At 40.2% G+C, this 17,654-nt stretch overlaps 3 protein-coding genes across 5 annotated transcripts in view; 2 read left to right on the forward strand and 1 right to left on the reverse strand.

Annotated features, from left to right (window-relative positions):
• rngtt (RNA guanylyltransferase and 5'-phosphatase) overlaps positions 1 to 6,084 on the reverse strand; it is a 95,805-nt gene extending 89,721 nt beyond the window's left edge. Inside the window, exons 1-3 of the mRNA XM_048250386.1 lie at positions 5,683 to 6,084; positions 1,378 to 1,487; positions 1,175 to 1,278 (exon numbers count right to left, since the gene is read on the reverse strand). Coding sequence (XP_048106343.1) covers positions 1,175 to 1,278; positions 1,378 to 1,487; positions 5,683 to 5,746 — 278 coding nt within the window. The 5' untranslated portion in view covers positions 5,747 to 6,084. The remainder of the gene's footprint in view (positions 1 to 1,174; positions 1,279 to 1,377; positions 1,488 to 5,682) is intronic.
• A 604-nt stretch (positions 6,085 to 6,688) lies between these two features.
• Positions 6,689 to 9,727, forward strand: pnrc1 (proline-rich nuclear receptor coactivator 1). Its single transcript, XM_048251409.1, has 2 exons — positions 6,689 to 7,424; positions 8,290 to 9,727. The coding sequence occupies exons 1-2, from the start codon at positions 7,050 to 7,052 to the stop codon at positions 8,746 to 8,748; spliced, it is 834 nt and encodes a 277-aa protein (XP_048107366.1). The 5' UTR covers positions 6,689 to 7,049; the 3' UTR covers positions 8,749 to 9,727.
• Positions 9,728 to 11,491: 1,764 nt separating this feature from the next.
• LOC125299198 (xaa-Arg dipeptidase-like) lies at positions 11,492 to 17,238 on the forward strand. 3 transcript variants are annotated; one of them, XM_048250367.1, is made up of 8 exons: positions 11,492 to 12,370; positions 12,734 to 12,882; positions 13,417 to 13,503; positions 13,650 to 13,792; positions 13,888 to 14,042; positions 14,258 to 14,384; positions 16,264 to 16,371; positions 16,547 to 17,238. In XM_048250367.1, the coding sequence occupies exons 1-8, from the start codon at positions 11,966 to 11,968 to the stop codon at positions 16,681 to 16,683; spliced, it is 1,311 nt and encodes a 436-aa protein (XP_048106324.1). In that variant the 5' UTR covers positions 11,492 to 11,965; the 3' UTR covers positions 16,684 to 17,238. The 3 variants fall into 3 exon arrangements, with proteins under 3 accessions (XP_048106324.1, XP_048106327.1, XP_048106328.1); XM_048250370.1 differs by lacking the exon at positions 13,417 to 13,503; XM_048250371.1 differs by lacking the exon at positions 13,417 to 13,503 and having other exon boundaries at positions 11,494 to 12,370; positions 13,761 to 13,792.
• Positions 17,239 to 17,654: the final 416 nt, after the last annotated feature.

The following is a 17,654-nucleotide window of genomic DNA, read 5'->3' on the forward strand; positions in this document are numbered from 1 at the left end:
AGAATTGAGTATGGCTACGTCAGGCTAATTCCAGCCTACTAATTTAATAAAATAAAAAAGTAGGCTAAATCATTCATAATTAAAAAAATAACTCAATTTAGGCTACCGTAGGCCTATTGGCTATACGCAATAAGGTTTCAATTACAGCGCATGTTCAATGAATGATTTAAAGCGACTGTCTGTCTCGCAATAAACACAGCGGGTGGAATTCCCGACATTCTTTTAACTACAAGAAACTTATTAGTGAACCATCAAATACCCCCCAGATGTCAGTGCTTATCAGTCCCAACATTTAGCAATATAATCAAACAGTCCAAAAATCGTATGCTTTTGATAGCCTACCGCTGGTATGCCGCTCCAAACGAAACGCATGCCTCAAAATAAAACGTAGAAATAAAGACCTTCCTCAATTAAGCCTGCCCCAAAAAGCCCTGTGCTTTGTGCAGCCTAAGTAAATAATAGAACCCGGTCATAATTTGAGGATTTATGGCATTTAAAAATTGTAAAAACTTCCAATTCATGGCACGTTTTTCATTATTATTTTGTGCGTTCTGCAGAGAAGGGAGACTGGCGTTGGTCACGGCTTGAAATGAAAGGGAGAAAACAGTAGACCTGGAGTAACACGGCGGACATCACTCATATAATGTAGGCCCAGCTATATATTTTTTTTTTGGCTAGTTAAGGGGACAGGCGTGTGTTGCTAAGGTGGCCACCTTAACTGCAAAGTGCTGCTGGAAACCCTGGATGTCACTTAAGTTCAAATGAAAGTCAAGTCAGGTTACCCAATACTTTTTTGCAATATAGTGTAGTTTGCTCTTGGGTTGATGCATCAATACAGATCGATGGATTTTTACACCCCTAAAACTGGGCCTCCGATGGCCTTGTGGCAAGCAATCCCACTTCTGACACTTTAGACTGAGGCTGAGCTGTATTGTGAGGCTGCTAAAACTATGTACTTCACAGTGTCAGAGTGTCTTCACTTTGGTTGAGCATGTGCTCTGACTGCCATACCAACAAGCCTGGCTCTTTGCCATTGTGGTGAAGCTGCAGGTTTGGTTCCCTGTAAACCAAGGTAAAAATAACATACTTTTTCTTGCCACTGTAGATCTGATTTAAACCTAATATTTGGGGAAAAAACACTCCACACAGTTTACACATTGTCCTGTTGGCTTACCCTCTGCATTGCAGTTTGAAATATTTGATTGCTTCTTTTTCAATGTCATTGCGGTCATAAAACCGAGTGGTGTTGGTCAGGTCGATGAGCAATCCCATTTTGACCTGAAATGAAAAGTGAAAAGTACCTTATAATTTTAACTGATAAGACAAACCTAGGAGTTATTGCATAATCAAATAAATTGTAGGAAACAGAAAAAATACCTTTAGACTCTTCAGATAGTTAGACAACATGCTTGGGTGAAATCTGTTTTCTTCAGGGACTTGATCATCATATCTAGGACCCAACATCGTTTTCAGGGGAAGGAATTTCCCTTAAAAATAAATGACTTGCATTAAACAAAATCACACCATGATCTTAGTGCAAGAGAGAACCTTTTGATATTGAGTCTAAGTTTGTATAAATGCTAATTACTATCAATAAATAAATTAGGAGTAACTTCACACACTGATCACACACCATCAGAGGGGCATTCCATCAACCTCGCTAATGAAGGTGGCGCTTAACAGCAATAGCCTGGCTTGAACTAGCGTAGACTTTCACTTGGGGCTGAAGCCATTCCATTAACTCAAGTTAGCTGCATCTTGCCCTCGTTCATTCAAACGAGGCTTAGGTCAGTTTCATGTCTGCTTGTGCACGGTAAGTAGACCAAAACAGTAGATTGACCGAAAGGATATATGTCGTAAAACTAAGGGGAAACTAGATTATTTCTGTTCGATTTACAAGCGCCATCTACAGGATTTTAATTGAAAGTCATAAAATTGAAGAGAAAACAAATTAGATAGCTGCCTACATAAATTGGAGAAAAATGAAAGCATTCATTTAAACAACAATGATATTGGTTTGAAATCAATTGGGAGTTTGATTGTTTTCACTCAAAATGAGGGAGTGAATAAATAGCATAACCACAAAACAACTTTAGCAGGCTACTCAAAATAATAATGCACTCCGTTTGCAAACTGCCAAAAAAAAAAACTCACCGAAAAAGAAGGGTTCACTGGCCTGTTCTTCTTCAGTGAGTTTTTTTTGGCTGTTTGCAAACGGATTGCATTACCACCACCATCAGCTGGACTTAGGTGTAATGGCAAGTGTACCCTTTAGCCTCGTTCTGGCCGCCAGGGGCCTGTACTACGAAATGAGCTTTACCTAGCCAGATGTAACCCAGGGTTACTTTGTTAAACCGGGGTTGACAAAACCTGGTTATCTTAAGTGGTGTTAATCGGTACTACGACGCTGATTATGAAGTTGATTTGTTGAGCCGGGGTTAACCTAATTGGAGTTTGTGCGCGTGCACATAAAAGGGGCGGGTTGCAGCGCAAGTCACCACTTTCAATAATGACGCGAACACCTTATTTTACGGATGAGGAATGCACAATTATTATGCCAAGTTATGAGGAATTAAAACCCACTCTATGACAAAAATCAAATACGTCGGCAGTGAACAAAGCAAGGCAAGGCTGTTGGCAACGTATTGCAGATCGGGTAGCCTAAATGCCTAAAAGTAAAGTTTTATTTCCACATGTTCTTCAAATATGTGTTACGGAGGATTAATAGCTTGCGGAATGTCTGAAATGAGTTGAAATAATTAAATTGCTTATTTTGAGTTCATAGAAATGCCTACAGATGCAACACAATTTAGAAGTGGGCATATAGATTACAGTAATAGGATAATTGAATGTTTAAGTAGCCCCCCATTGACTGATTTAGTGTATGCCTAATCCTGTGAACATTTCAGATGCAACACCATTGCCAAACGCACATGGCAGCAGGTGAAAATGAAATACAAACACATTATTCAGAATAGTAGGTTGATATAGTTATAGCTTGCATTAATATTTCTTAATTATGAAAACATGTAGGCCTAGTATGCTTATAGCCTTCACTTGGCCTCTGTTTTACAGCTAACAAGAAAAAGGTGTCTTTGAACACTACTGTAATAAGGAGTGTTTTACAGTAGCAGAGGAGTTGGCCATCGCAAATAATAGTGGAAGGCCGATTGTGGAAGGGGTTGAGGGAGGCATTCGGTCGGATTCTGGTGCTGTGGAAATGTGTAGCCTTTATGTGGTAATATGACATTCAATTCAACAAGTTTGTTAAAATGGTGATTTAAATTTATTAGGCCTAGGCTATGTCTGATTTATTTTAGGCTATTCTTGCTCAGATGTTCAGCATACTGTAGGCTAGGCTAGGCTAGGCCTATGTGCGATTTATTTTCGGACATACAGTATTCTTGCTCAGATGTTCAGAATCACCGATTAGATGGAAAACATGAATGTCCACGTAAGGGCATTGCTATGACGGGTGACATTAGAGACTTCTGCCTAGATCATCTGACAAAGATAACGAATTCCCTCGACTATATCTTCATAGAGAATATATATATATATATATATATATAGGCGGTCTCTAAAACCTCTCGAAGAGAGCACCTCACGATTTGCGCTCCGATGTCGTATGGATCATCCAGGTACGCCTACATATCTCGAATTGTTAGTGGAGGGGTGGTACTTATAAAGGGTGTGGTTAACGGAAACCTCGAGTTAACCAAGAACATAACCTGCTCAGAGCAGGTTTGAGATGCAGCATAAATTGCCATGGCAGCATACCTCGGTTAAAACCCATCCACCTTTCGTATTACAGGTTAATCGGGAACTTACGCCACATGTGATCAAGTTACTCTCGAAGTTACCCAGATAAGCCAGTAACCCCGCTTCGTAGTACAGGCCCCAGGTGAATTGCTATAACCATAGGCCTACTACCTCTGTTGCCAAAACAGATCATTAAGGCATGCAAACTTGTTTTGTACAATCATGTTGTTATTGTGGGCATCAATATGGGCCATTCATGGGGGCACTTATATTGGTTATGTTTATTCATAAAGGTCATAACTGCATTAAGTCAATATGCTTTATTACCTTACAAGCACTGTCTAGCTTTACATGGATGATGCCTACTTACAGAAGTCCTTCAGATACACAAGATGAATGGGTTATTGTGGGGTATGGTCATATAGAATCTGTTTATTCAAAAGGTAATTAATTAGCCCATTAATGCACAAATAGGCTGACACCAGACATAATTTCACTGCATTTCTTACTTCCAGTAACTATATGCATGTGACAATAAACTTCCTTGTATCCTTGTATCCTTGTATCCTTGTAATGGTTACAAATGCAATTAAGTAGTACTTTACAAGAACCTATGTGCTCAATGAGGATGAGGGGGGGACTATAACGTAATTATTATAACAGGTAGTAAACTGGCCCTTCAAACCCCAAATGAGTCATGTGATGCATAAAGGACCCCTGAAGAGTTTTTACCTTAAAATAACATTTCCAAAATCATTTTGAAGGCCCATAAACTCTTAATAGAGTTAATGGCATTTTGAGCAGGTCTAATCGCTTGTAAAAAAAAACTTTTGAAAGTTTACTGTTCAGGTAGGAACAGAGAGACCGACAACAGAATTATGTTGCTTTCTTGTTGTAGTTTATCATATTATTAAGATGACAAGTTGTGATAAAATATGTTCACCAGCACTCACCAAAACACACCACTCCACACGTGTGTTTGATGCCAGACAGGCTCATATCATGCTGTTCTATATGCATATGCCTATGAATTAACTTTTCGACCAAATCTGCTGTTATGTTCTATTCCCTAAGAATATTAGGCTAACTTGGCCAGACTCCATCTTACAATGTAACCAGGTTTGTTCTGTGGAATACATTCCCATAGTTACCAAGCTGGGATTCACGTGAACCACACTAATGGGACGGAACTCTTACTAAAATTAGTGAGACTTACCGAAATAAGCCAGGTTTAGCATTTTGCGAGGTTGATGGAATACCCCTCTGGTGTCAGATGTCATTTCCTATGTGCAGCCGCGTCAGTCACAGAGAGCTAGCAGCTAAAGATGGGCTCTAACAACATCCATCCTCTAATCAAGAAGTAGTCTAATGATACTTGTAACTTATGGCCTACGCGCCAAATTCGCACTTAAAACCAGACATCAATGTTGTTTTGACCGTGTAAATAGTTTATGGGCTTGCTTGATGATCAAAGGCGAGTTGGACATTTGGAAGTTAACTTAACTAACAATGACAGTAACTTGCAGTTCGCTGGCAACTTATCTAAAGTTAGGCCAACGTTAGTCACTCTAGTACCTACCAGTAACTTCTGCTACCGTTAAACTTGCTGGCCACTAGCTTACTAAGATTAACGTTACTTGGTTAATAGCTAACGTTAGCCAGCTTGGTATGACTGAACATGGCATTGAAATTAGACACATACACAAATTAGACACAATAAAGGCTCTAGTTGACGTAACTAACGTTGATCTCAGCAAGTAAAAGAAGCAAAAGCAGCGACATGCTTAGATGTTATGTCAACTACCAATAACAACTTATATTAAATTAACGTTAGCTCTGCTACGTAGTAGCTTGCTGGCTAACGAGTTGTGTTGATAACGTTAACGTAATAGTTAACGTTGGTTTGTAGCGTTAAGTTACCTGCTATAGGCTGTCCTCTTCTTGGACAATTCCGCCATCGCGGAGGTGGCCCTGTATGTGACATATCGGTGGTCTTCTGAGGTCCAACAGGCAGAAGCTCACATTAAAGCAAACCTCCAAAGGTGGGCTAGCAGCATCAGTGTGATGCTCCACTGGAGAGGGTACTACAGCGCAGGCTGTAGCTCTCCTGTGGTCCGCTGTCTGGGCCTCTAATTCTTTAGTCAAATAAATAACAGATTTGTAAACGTTACTATTTTCCTACGTATTCGATGCAGAGTATTATCGTTCCCGTTTGTTTTTCAGCTCTGTTAACCCTAAGCCTCTGTAATAAGGCCGGTTTGCCTGCGTTCTTAACTCGCCATCTGCGATGTCTACCAATGAACTACAATGCAACTCACCATATTAATCCCATAGTGCAACGCGCTGTTTTTTAACGGACTGCAGTAATATGCAACTGCCACTAGGGAAACCCGCATAAAAGGTCATGTACCTAGGTTTTGGACCAAAGGCAGTGGTAGGCTTTGTAGAAATAGAAATAGCCGTGCAACGTTACCCTCAAATGTATGCATACAAATGGGCATGCAAAATCATTGGAAATGTGTTTGACAGCAGTGATTGTGGCACCACTGTAACCTGCGCTGTCTGTTTGACTGCACTGATGGGCTTGAACTCAGGCTGGTGGATGAAGCAGTTCTTGATTAAATAATGATTAAGTTTGAAGTTTCAGATATTAATGTAATTAGTGAAGGGTGAGTCCCGCTGGCCTTTCTCAAATACAATCAATAGCATTGTTTTCACACTACAACCATGCAGAAGAATCCCCTGTATGGTTGGCCTACTAGGCTGCAGGTGGAGTGATTGCTGATTCAACAGTCTACAGTCTACATTCATACATCGGACCCTATCGTTAAATTAGCACTAGGAAACCGGGTTTCACCTCATGTGTTGTGACTGTAAACAGTTTCGCCTCTTTGACATGGGGGCGTGTCTGTTCTACTACGAGGCGAGTTCTAGGATTTCTAAGCACCAGGAACTACCGCCGCCGCAAGCGCCATTTTCAGACTCTAGCACGAATCTGCGCCATCTCGAAAAGTTTGAGAAAGGGGACGTTTATCCCTGACATAGTGGATACTCTGCTGGGTTATTTCATCAACAACAGAAACTGATAATTTAAAGGGAATTTAAAGGGGCTTTGGAATAACGTTAGCGAATGAAGTTGCTAGCTAGCCGTACTGTCGCTAGCTTACTTTGCTAATATTAGCAATATTTATCTAGCCAACGTAACGTATTGCTATCACCGCAAGTGACCAAGTGTTTACATTTTCATTGGAGGCTGTGGATGTGTGTCGACGGGTGATATCGTAGTCATGCTTGGTGAATCACTTAATCATCACACAGAGTCAAATTTAGACAACGTAGAGAATAATAACTCCACAACTGTAACTTCACATTCTACGGGGGCGAACATCAACAAAACAAGACATGCTCTGTTCAAAAAAGGTAGCCGAAGAGTGCGCTCGACTGCTTCGAACTACCAAAACAGCATCCAACGATCCCAACAACAGAACCAGAAACATGGACTTCTTAGAATTAACAACCCAGTGCGTCGTGCAGACATAAACAACAACAACGCAGTAATGCGGCCAAAATCTCCTGTGCAGCTGAATGCAGAAGCAGCGACGAACAAATCTCAAGCGGCTGTGTTGAGTACCCATCTGCTCAAAGTGGGGTCAAAAAAGGAGGTAGGTATCTCCTTGTTTTACTTGAGATATCCCTGCTCTGACTACTTAAGCTGTGCCATGGTAACGTTACATCTAAGATGTTAGCTTATGCATTTTAATTTGTTTTGTAGACTTATGAACTTTCTTTGACATTAGGCCTACCTGCTTCGATTAATCAGGTTTGTCAATTACACCTAGAGCAACTTACAAGTCTAGGTCAACCTCCTTGACTACATGATGGACTACATCTGCGAGTGCATTTGACCGGCATAAAATCGGCACGTCTCAGAGTCAAACTGACCGGTCGCCGGTCATGGCCGATCACGTGAAAATCTCTAGATATCTTGTTATAGCAATTAGTATAATAGTTACAATAGTTCAGTTATGACAAGAATAAAATACAATGAGTGATACATGGACAGTTTAGACATTACAATTTATCAACCAGTTACAATATATCCTGGCATAACATTAATTCCTCTTGGTGTCTCCAGTCTGCAAATATACCATGCATACGCCACCTCAACAATGTCTCCAGATATGTCTTTCAGAGATATATTTTGTTAAATACAATTTTTGTATAGAAAAGTGCTTAGCACGACTTTTGCGTATGCATGCACTCTTGGCCCAATAGGTGACACTGCCTCAAAAATGTAAGATGCCATACTTCTTCACATACTATGCACTCCAAGAATAATCTCTAGTCAGGACACAAGCCAAAAGCAAGTTTAAATACCACCTGTGTGGTAGTTAATTACCCTTAACTGGTTTGGCCTTATTAGAGAGTCATGGATAACTCTGCATTAAAGAAGTTGAAATATTTCAAAGTAAAAAAGGAATCTGATGTGTGTGATTTCACTCATGTGATGCCTGTATTTATCATCAGCTGCTGAAATCCAAAACAGGACGACCAGAGCGTTCATCTCAGCTAGGAAATCAGACCATCTACTGCCCCAGTAAATGTGAGCAGACACCACCGAATGTTAGTAACCGGGGCCAGAGGAGCAGATGTAGTGCTGCTGGGAAAACATCTGTGAAGAAGTCTGACAACAGTTGTCACCAGAGGCCTCAGTCCAGCTGTAAAGAGGTTAAAAAACCGTTCAGCATTGCTGATAATATCAGCCTTGTCAATTTATGCCAGTCTGAGTTTGTCCCAGAAGACAGCTTAAAAGATGGAGAGAAAGTGTATGCAGGTGCAAAGTTCAGTGAGCCTCCATCACCCAGTGTTCTTCCCAAGCCACCGAGTCATTGGGTCGGTGAGAATACACCTCTGTGTGCCGGTGATGGCAGAGAGCAAATGACTTCTCATTTAAAATCTCTGCTTAAGGTTCCTGATAAGCCATGATAGTTACATCAGGCATCAGGCTGTTTTAAAAAATTATGCCCAGTCCTCTAGTGCTCCGATGATTCTTTTTTCCACAGGGAAATTGCTTTTGAAGAATGCAGGAGAGATGGCTTGTTGCAACAGAAAATATTGAATAACTGGACTTCTGATTCATTGTCTTACAGTTGTGATGAAATAATTGTCAGAAAATTTCTAACAAAATGTGTACATTTGTGTATTATAATACATGTAATATATGTGTATATTTTCATGTTTTAACAGAGTGAAGTCTAGTTTTGTTACTGAAGCTTGAAAATGATGTATATTGCAATCAGGTGTACTGTACTCTCAAAGTGTTAAAAAACACATTGCATGTAAGATGTCTTACAACTTTGCACAAGTTAACTAAGGGGTCCTGTAAGTTGTGAGAAAAGTGGATGACATGACATAGTAGGGTGTTGTTAACCCATTGTGACGTGATGTGTGCTGACCATGGTTGAGTGAAAAGTGGCCAGTTTAAGTGGGACAGTCTGGAAAGCTCATACAATTGACTGATTGAACATGAAAATGGATGCAAGGTTGGCAGTTGGATCCACTCTGAATTGAGAAGTCCTACGTGCAGGAGTTATTACAGCGTACAACTGATGCAGAAGAAGACATCTTCAAAATCAGGTCTCTTTTTGCAAGCACTGACATGTCTCATCTTATAACAACAATTACTTTATGGCCAGTAGCACTATTTCCCTTCTGTGTTTTTGTTGATATGAATCAAAATTATCTGATTTATTTGCACCAAACTGACAATTTATCAACTAGTAACATTTTATCCTGGCAATGCATTTTTTCACTGAGGTAACTTAAGGCAATGGTGTGTTAAGTAATACAACATATTTTGGTGCAACAAATCCAGTTGAATAGACAACATACTTAATTTGGCATGTGAAACAAACATTTTATTTATTTTTACAAATGAATACAATAAAACAATTGGCTTCCCCCAGCTTGGTGTGAACGATGATTTTGTTGTGCACTGTTTTTCAAAGCATGGCGACAGCTAGACTATGGTTGAACGCCTGTTGTAGTACTAGGGACTGATTTTCTTCTGATATTTTAATTCATTTTGGCCAATTGCTGATACTGGTGTATCTTTTTATTTCCTTTAAGGGCCTCCTGTAATTTAATTGACCTATTACTCTTATTGTAATGGCCTAGTTGTTGCAGATACAGGCATACAAGTTTAATGCTAATTCATTATACCCTAAATGTATAGGAACGGGTATCACTTGGGCGCCAACCTCTCGGTGCTCACGGACCAGAGAATCAGTAGCAGGCCCTGGGACGCTTCACATGACTGAACCCAGGGAAGGACCTGAGCACACAAATAGCTAACTAATTTGATGATTTGCACCTATTTACTGACCGTAAATGAATACTTAAAGAATGTAGACACATATAGGCCTACACTAGTTATGGTGTAGGCAACCATTAAATGTGTTGCTTAAGCAGTGTTGTAATGGCCAGCAACAACAGCGACCAACAGATACCCTCTCTGCTGAATTACTGAAGCTGAGCAGGTGTGGGCTTGGATGGGAGACCTGGGGAAACTAGTTGCTACTAGAAAGGGTGTTGGCAGGTGACTAGTAGATGGCAATCTAACTTTTGGCCAAAATAAATCCCCACAGTGTAGGCTAGATGCATCCTTCAAATGAGACTTTATATTGAGGTATCACAATGTACCTCAATATAAAGATCCCATGGAAGGATTCATTAGCCACTTGCCCCCTGGGCACAGATGTTACAGTAACTCAGCTAAGCTAGCTAGCTAGCTAAGAAGAACATTTGGAAAAACTAAATGTACCGCATAGCGGTACAAAAAATGACAACCACAAAAATAAATCATGCTGGTCAATTTGTCTCCATCTCCTACTCCATCCCTTACTGCAACTACTTTTGTGTATGTAAATGAGTGTGTGCATGTTTGCTTTTGTGTAGCCTGTATGTATGCTTCTCTGTGTGTGTTCGCTTGTGAGTGTGTGAGGGGGGATGTGGGGTAATGGTGTGTGTGTCTCTGGTGTTTGTGCGCGCTTGTGTGTGCATATGTAACGGTGTTAATAAAGTGCTCCATATAGTTAATGTTAAATCCTGCTAAATGGGTCAAGACTTTTATTTTGGAATTCCAAAATAAAAGTCTTGACATATTTAACAGGATTTAACATTAAGGAGATGGAGACAAATTGACCAGCATGATTTATTTTTGTGGTTGTAATTTTTTGTACCGCTATGCGGTACATTTAGTTTTTCCAAATGTTCCTCTTATATGTAAGAATCTAATTAGATCAAATTAGAAATATAACAGATTTCAACATATTAGATATATAAGTAATTTACTTATACAGTTACATACGTTCACACATTCACACTCGTGTTTTTGTGCCACATTATTCCCTTTTGGAATTGATTTTGTATTATTTTATTGACACACCTCACCTCATACTGGACCTGAAATGAAATAACCATATGCTTAGATACTTAGTGTAGTAATAGAATTGTGTCTGAGCAGAAGGGAAGTTAACTGCTGCAGGCGGACCAGATCTCTCTGTCTTCCCTCACTTTTGTATTTCCTGACCTATGCAGACAATAAAAAAAAAACTGCTTCATCCACCATCATCGTTTCCGAGTGTATCACCAGTCAATCACAACGCAAGTTACACATGCCTGTGTGTGTGTGTGCGTGCCTGCCTGCTTGCCTGTATGTGTATGTGTAAGTCTGTTGTTGTTGTTGACCAGTCTTGGAAGGGGAAGCTGAGGAACTGCGCGTCCCTCTGCCAGGGGTGTCAGAGGCGGTATTACGCACTTTCACCGCTATCTGATTCACGTAGATCTGTAGGCCTATCTATGCGGATCGGTCACATATGCAACGAAAATAAGTTTTTTTTCTGTTGTATTTAAATAGGCTACCAATGTTATGTGTGTTTGCCGTAGGCTATAGCCCTTGAACACGATCTGAATCATTGTCGGGACTAAAATAACTCGTGTCGAAATGTCCTCTCGTCTATAACTAGAACACAGACTGCAAGTCTACTTTAACAGAAGAGGTGGCGACCAACGTGAACTTGTTGCAAGAATTGTCACAATTGCTGGGTGGTCATTTACAGTGTCTGCTACATTTATCCTACTGCATGACGTCGGTCAGATTAAAGCGAATGTTTGCAAGTCGAGAAGTCTACAACGCTGAAAGATGAAGGGGTCTGAATCTCTTCAGGATTTGAAAAGGCAAGTTTGTATAACAATTGATGAAGCCAAGGAGAAATTTTGGCACCTTAACCAAGACATTTGGACTTGTCCAGAGCTAGCGTATGAAGAGAAAAAAGCGCATGACAGACTGGTAAGATTTTTCAGTGAAGACAACGGATGGATCGTGGAAGGTCACTATAAACTTGACACGGCATTTTGCGCAACATGGGGACCCTTCGAAGGAAAGTGCGCTGACAATGAAGTTCATATTGGTTTCTTGTGTGAATACGATGCTTTGCCTGGAATGGGGCACGCTTGTGGCCACAATTTGATAGCAGAAGTGGGGGTAGCAGCAGCAACAGGCTTAAAGGTTTTGTTGGAAACTCTGTCAGACTGTCCACGTGTTAAGGTAAAAATACCATTTCATTTTTGATCAGTTGACTTGTATATGAATGTGTATGGCAACAATGTAACAATAATGTTTTTCATAACTGGCAGCATTGTGTTATTTTGTTAGGATAGGCTATAGCCCTACTCTCTCTCTCTCTCCCATCCCGTGGATTCATTTTTTTTATACATTTTTGTGAAACCATGATTTTTTTTTGTGAAACCATGAATTTTTGTTAAACCACTTTTATTTGAAGAGCTTAATATCTCCTCTTCACTTTTTTCGAGTAAAACGCCACAGAAATGTAGCCTATAATCAAGGGAGACATGGCTTACTTTTTTGTTGCAGTTGATCTTGAAGGCCTACATGTTTTGTCTTTTTCAGATTACTGTTTTTGGAACTCCTGCAGAGGAAGCTGGTGGGGGGAAGGTTGACATGATTGATAAGGGGGCCTTTGAGGGGCTAGATGTGGTGTTCATGGCACATCCTTCACAAGAGGATGCCACCTATTTGCCAATTATTGCTGAGCACGAGTAAGTGCAGTAGCCTTAGTGGCATTTCTTGGAAGGTTATGTAATCAGGCTACATGGGCAAAGTTAGCCTATTCCTAAGCATTACAACCATATGTGACAATTTCAACACATGCCTACAGGCTATTAGCCTACTAGAGTAGGCCTATAACACCAACCCTTTTTAGCGACCAAATCAAAATATAAATAACTCCATTGGACGTATAGTTTTTCGGTAGCGACTCGCTACGCCTATGCTGTAGCCTATAGCTATGCTAGGTGAACGATTTGCATATTACAAGTTCGTTTACCATCATGGCTTCGTATAGGTGAAAATCTTGCATGTAGGTAGGTCCTACCTTTAAAGACCCTACGTGTATTTAGGCCCTACAGTAAGTGTGTAGTAGCATCTAGTGGTGAGGTTGTGGAATTGCAGCCAAATAAATGGCACTAAATCTGGTGGCAGAAATAGGCTACAGTTACAGTCAAATGGCATAACAAAGCGAAAGGCCTTCATAAAAACCAGTAGTTTGGTTTGTTCTTTCTGTGCTACTGTAGCAAGATGGGGGCACAATGTGGCAGGAGACCCATTCCCTATGTAGATATTAAAAGGCTCATTCTAAACTCAGGAAACACAACATGCAGGTAATTATTGCATTTCTGCTAATAAATCACCTTCAATCACAATCTAACTTTAATTTCTAGCTGACTTGCCCATTTAGTCTCTAATGACGTTGATGTTTTTAAGCTATGCGTGTACTGTATGTGCATGTGCATTTGTTTATCCACAGTGTTGTTGTGAGGTACCATGGCAAAGCCGCCCATGCCGCTGGCTATCCTTGGGAAGGAATCAATGCTCTTGATGCAGCTGTCCTTGCCTATAACAACCTTTCTGTTCTCAGGCAGCAGCTGAGGCCAGACTGGAAAGTACATGGTGAACCCCCGCCCATTCCCCACATAGTCGAACACATCAGACATTTCCCTTGACTAATACAAAGCACCTCATGAAGTTTTGATGCGTATTTGCAGGTATTATTCGTCATGGTGGGGTTAAACCCAACATCATCCCAGACTTCACCGAACTTGAATATTACCTGCGAACACCATCACGCAAAGACCTGCAAACTATCCGAGCCAAAGCTGAAATGTGTTTCAAAGCAGCAGCCATGGCAACAGGTTGTGAGGTAAGTGGGATGAATGTTTATTAATTATAAAATCCCCTTGTTGGTTGACTTATGTACAACATATGCACTTGCCATGTCACTAAGCTGTTAACCTGTGTTTCTGTGGTATTGAACTTATAGGAACACCCCAATTTATGGGGAAATTAGCATATTTCCTTTAAGAATGGAAAGTTGTGTTCGTGTAAGAATATAATTTACCATAATGTCACTTCAAGGTTGAAGTTCTATTTGCAAAAAATGAGTTTCACAACTTATTGCGTATTCCTACGCTGGAAAGGCTGTTTGAACAGAATGGAAAAGCTTTAGGCATGGAGTTCATCCCAGACATCAATGGCTCTGAGGGTAAGCATTAACAAACTGCTTTGTCTGTAGAAACCTTTCCATTCACCACACATTTGGCCCGCAACATATAAACATATTTAGGTCTTGTTTGCGCATAGAACTAAATGTCAACTCTGCTCATATAGTCATCATGTTTTGTTTAGTACAGGAGTTACGACGGAGTATTAGGGCCACACATAAAGAAACAAATATTTTTGCCATGACGAGATTAAACAAGACATGTCGACTTTTAAGTCGCCATGTCGACATTAAACTCTACATTTCGAGAATAAAGTTGAAATATCATGTCGACTTTAATCTCGACGTGTCGACATTAAACTCAACATTTTGAGAATAAAGTTAGTTTGGAGAGAGAACGACCGCTCGGGACGATTGAAAAGGAGGACGAATGAAACATTCCAGTTTTCTTCGAGTGCAACAATGATTAGACATAGGCCTACATCATGTGGACAAAACATAGAACATAGGCCTATTGACCTCCGTTGCTCAGCCAAATACTTTCCTGTTAGGTCCTTTTATCACGAAGTTACAGGCGATAAATGCGATGGTCAAAAGTAAACGTCATTAGCTGTTTATTCATTTATTGTAGGCCTATTATTAAAGAGTGTTTTTCATCTAAAGGTTCAACTTCATGCTTATGCACTAGACTAGGCATAAGTGCTCTCCCCAATCCCAGACTTTCACATTGCATGTTTTTTTGTAATGGATGCAAAACAGCCTATTGCTGAATGTCTATGGAGGGACGAATGAAGCTGTCCTCCCGACCAGGCAACCCCATGTATTCTAAGTAAATGCACACATATCTGTGTTTATAGCTTCCTATATTTATTGCAGGTGAGACATGGAAAAGCAGTTTTAGAAAAATCAGAGTGAAATAACATTTTGTACTATAGAAACATTATATCATTGGAAACATGTATTATTCTAGCTATATAAATGGCATAGTGCATGGTATTTCCATAACCGCGAGATACTGTACAGCGCATCACAATGACGGCAATGAGTAGTTAACAGACAAGCAATATATCTGAATATCTGCAATCTAGCAATCTATCTGAAATAACACCTATTTGAAGTAGGCCTATTATTCATGTCACATATTGTGTGTTAGTGTAGGCTACATAGCTTAACTGTAGGGCTATGTTTAAACTGTATTTCGAGTTTAATGTCAGCACGTCGAGATTAAAGTAGATATGATATTTCAACTTTATTCTCAAAATGTCGAGTTTAATGTCGACATGGCGACTTTAAAGTCAACATGTCGAGTTTAATCTCGCCATGGCAAAAATATTTTTTCTTCATGTGTGGCCCTAATACTCAGTCGTAGGTGTAGACATTTTGCTTGGGGATGATATGGGGGTGATATGCCTACAATTTAGATTTTGTGTTTTTTTTTTTTTCTTTCTGAAACACATTTTTTTTGGGCAGAATTTGGGCAGCCGTGGCCTACTGGTTAGCACTTCGGACCTGTAACCAGAGGGTTGCCGGTTCGAACCCCGACCAGTAGGCACGGCTGAAGTGCCCTTGAGCAAGGCACCTAACTCACTGCTCCCCGAGCGCCGCTGTTGATGCAGGCAGCTCACTGCGCCGGGATTAGTGTGTGCTTCACCTCACTGTGTGTACACTGTGTGCTGTGTTTGTTTCACTAATTCACGGATTGGGATAAATGCAGAGACCAAATTTCCCTCACAGGATCAAAAAAGTATATATACTATACTATACTATACTATACATTCAATATATAACCCTATCCTCACAATAGGACCCAAAAGGGCTGAATAACTTTTGGCATCTTTATGAGTTCACGTAACAGGACAAGTGAAGAATGTGTCTCTATTTGCCACAGTATCTTCTAAGAATGCATTTCTTATTCTTGAAGGTTCAACAGATTTTGGGAATGTATCATTTGTTGCACCTGGTATTCACCCCAACTTCTACATTGGTTCTGAAGCTTTAAACCATACAAAAGAATACACAGTGGCAGCTGGTGAGTCTCAGGATTGTTTCTAATTATAATGTGGTCTGAATAAGTAGTTTAGAGGGTATTTCTACAATTGATTTACTATAGCTAGATTATATCAGGTCTCTTTTACAGTAAATTAGATTATTGTTGTCATTTTTTGGTCATTCTTTAATTATGCATTTTATATCTTGGTCTTTAGGTTCAGAGACAGCACAGTTCTACACTTTGCGGACTGCCAAAGCTTTGGCTATGACGGCCCTTGATGTCATTTTCTGCCCAGAGATGATGCAGAGGGTGAAAGTAGAATTTAATGAGGCTAAACTGAAAGAAGAATGAGTATAAAATTGAACAAGACAAAGGGCGAGCCTCTCAACACTGAATAATAACTTAATAGAAAAACAACTTAGCCAAGCTTGGAAAGATGATCAACTTAAGGGAGAATTCCGGCAGCACTCTGGGGGCATGTTCGTGAGCAGCTACTGCTACACTCTGGGGGCATGTTCGTGAGCAGCTACTGCAACACTCTGGGGGCATGTTCGTGAGCAGCTACTGCTCTGGGGGCATGTTCGTGAGCCGCTACTGCAACACTCTGGGGGCATGTTCGTGAGCCGCTACTGCAACACTCTGGGGGCATGTTCGTGAGCCCCCATGTTCACTGTAGCTGTCTGCGCAGATCCAGCTGTTGGCTGCAGCAACTTGAGCTATAGGTAGAACCAATTGTTTTCGTTTTTTTACGCACCAGCAGTACTAGTGAACACGAGAAACAGAGATCTATGTGAAAAATCGCTGGAATTCTCTTTTAAATGGGACATAAACAACATGAGACATGGCTAATATTGTTAGGATTTAAATAATGACTAATTCTTATATAATAAATAATTACTCTTCCTCCACTATTTCCATTATTTTGGATTCTATGGTGTCATCTTCAATTGGACAGGTCATCATTTCATATTTTGTAGAAAAAAAAAAGAAAAAAAAGTGAAGTTATCATACTAGCAGTTCAACCAAGATGACAGGGTTTCAGGGGTTTGGGAATACCAAAAGTGAATGTAAAGCTCTTCCAAAGACTGTTCATCTGATTTTCACACACACAAAAAAATGTACTGTAGGCATCTTTTAGGGCATGTCCATAATATCTCTTGTTAAATATCAGACCCTCGCCCTGATATTTCCTCATGAAGAAAGTGAAACGTCCGACAGGTGGGACGATCAGCATATATGGTGACCTCTTGACCGTGTATGAAGATTTGAAGTAAATCAGATCAGTACTTTTAAAGTTATGTGTGAGCATACACTCACAAACA

This window comes from Alosa alosa, chromosome 8 (genome assembly GCF_017589495.1).
Source record: "Alosa alosa isolate M-15738 ecotype Scorff River chromosome 8, AALO_Geno_1.1, whole genome shotgun sequence".
Lineage (NCBI taxonomy): Eukaryota > Metazoa > Chordata > Actinopteri > Clupeiformes > Clupeidae > Alosa > Alosa alosa.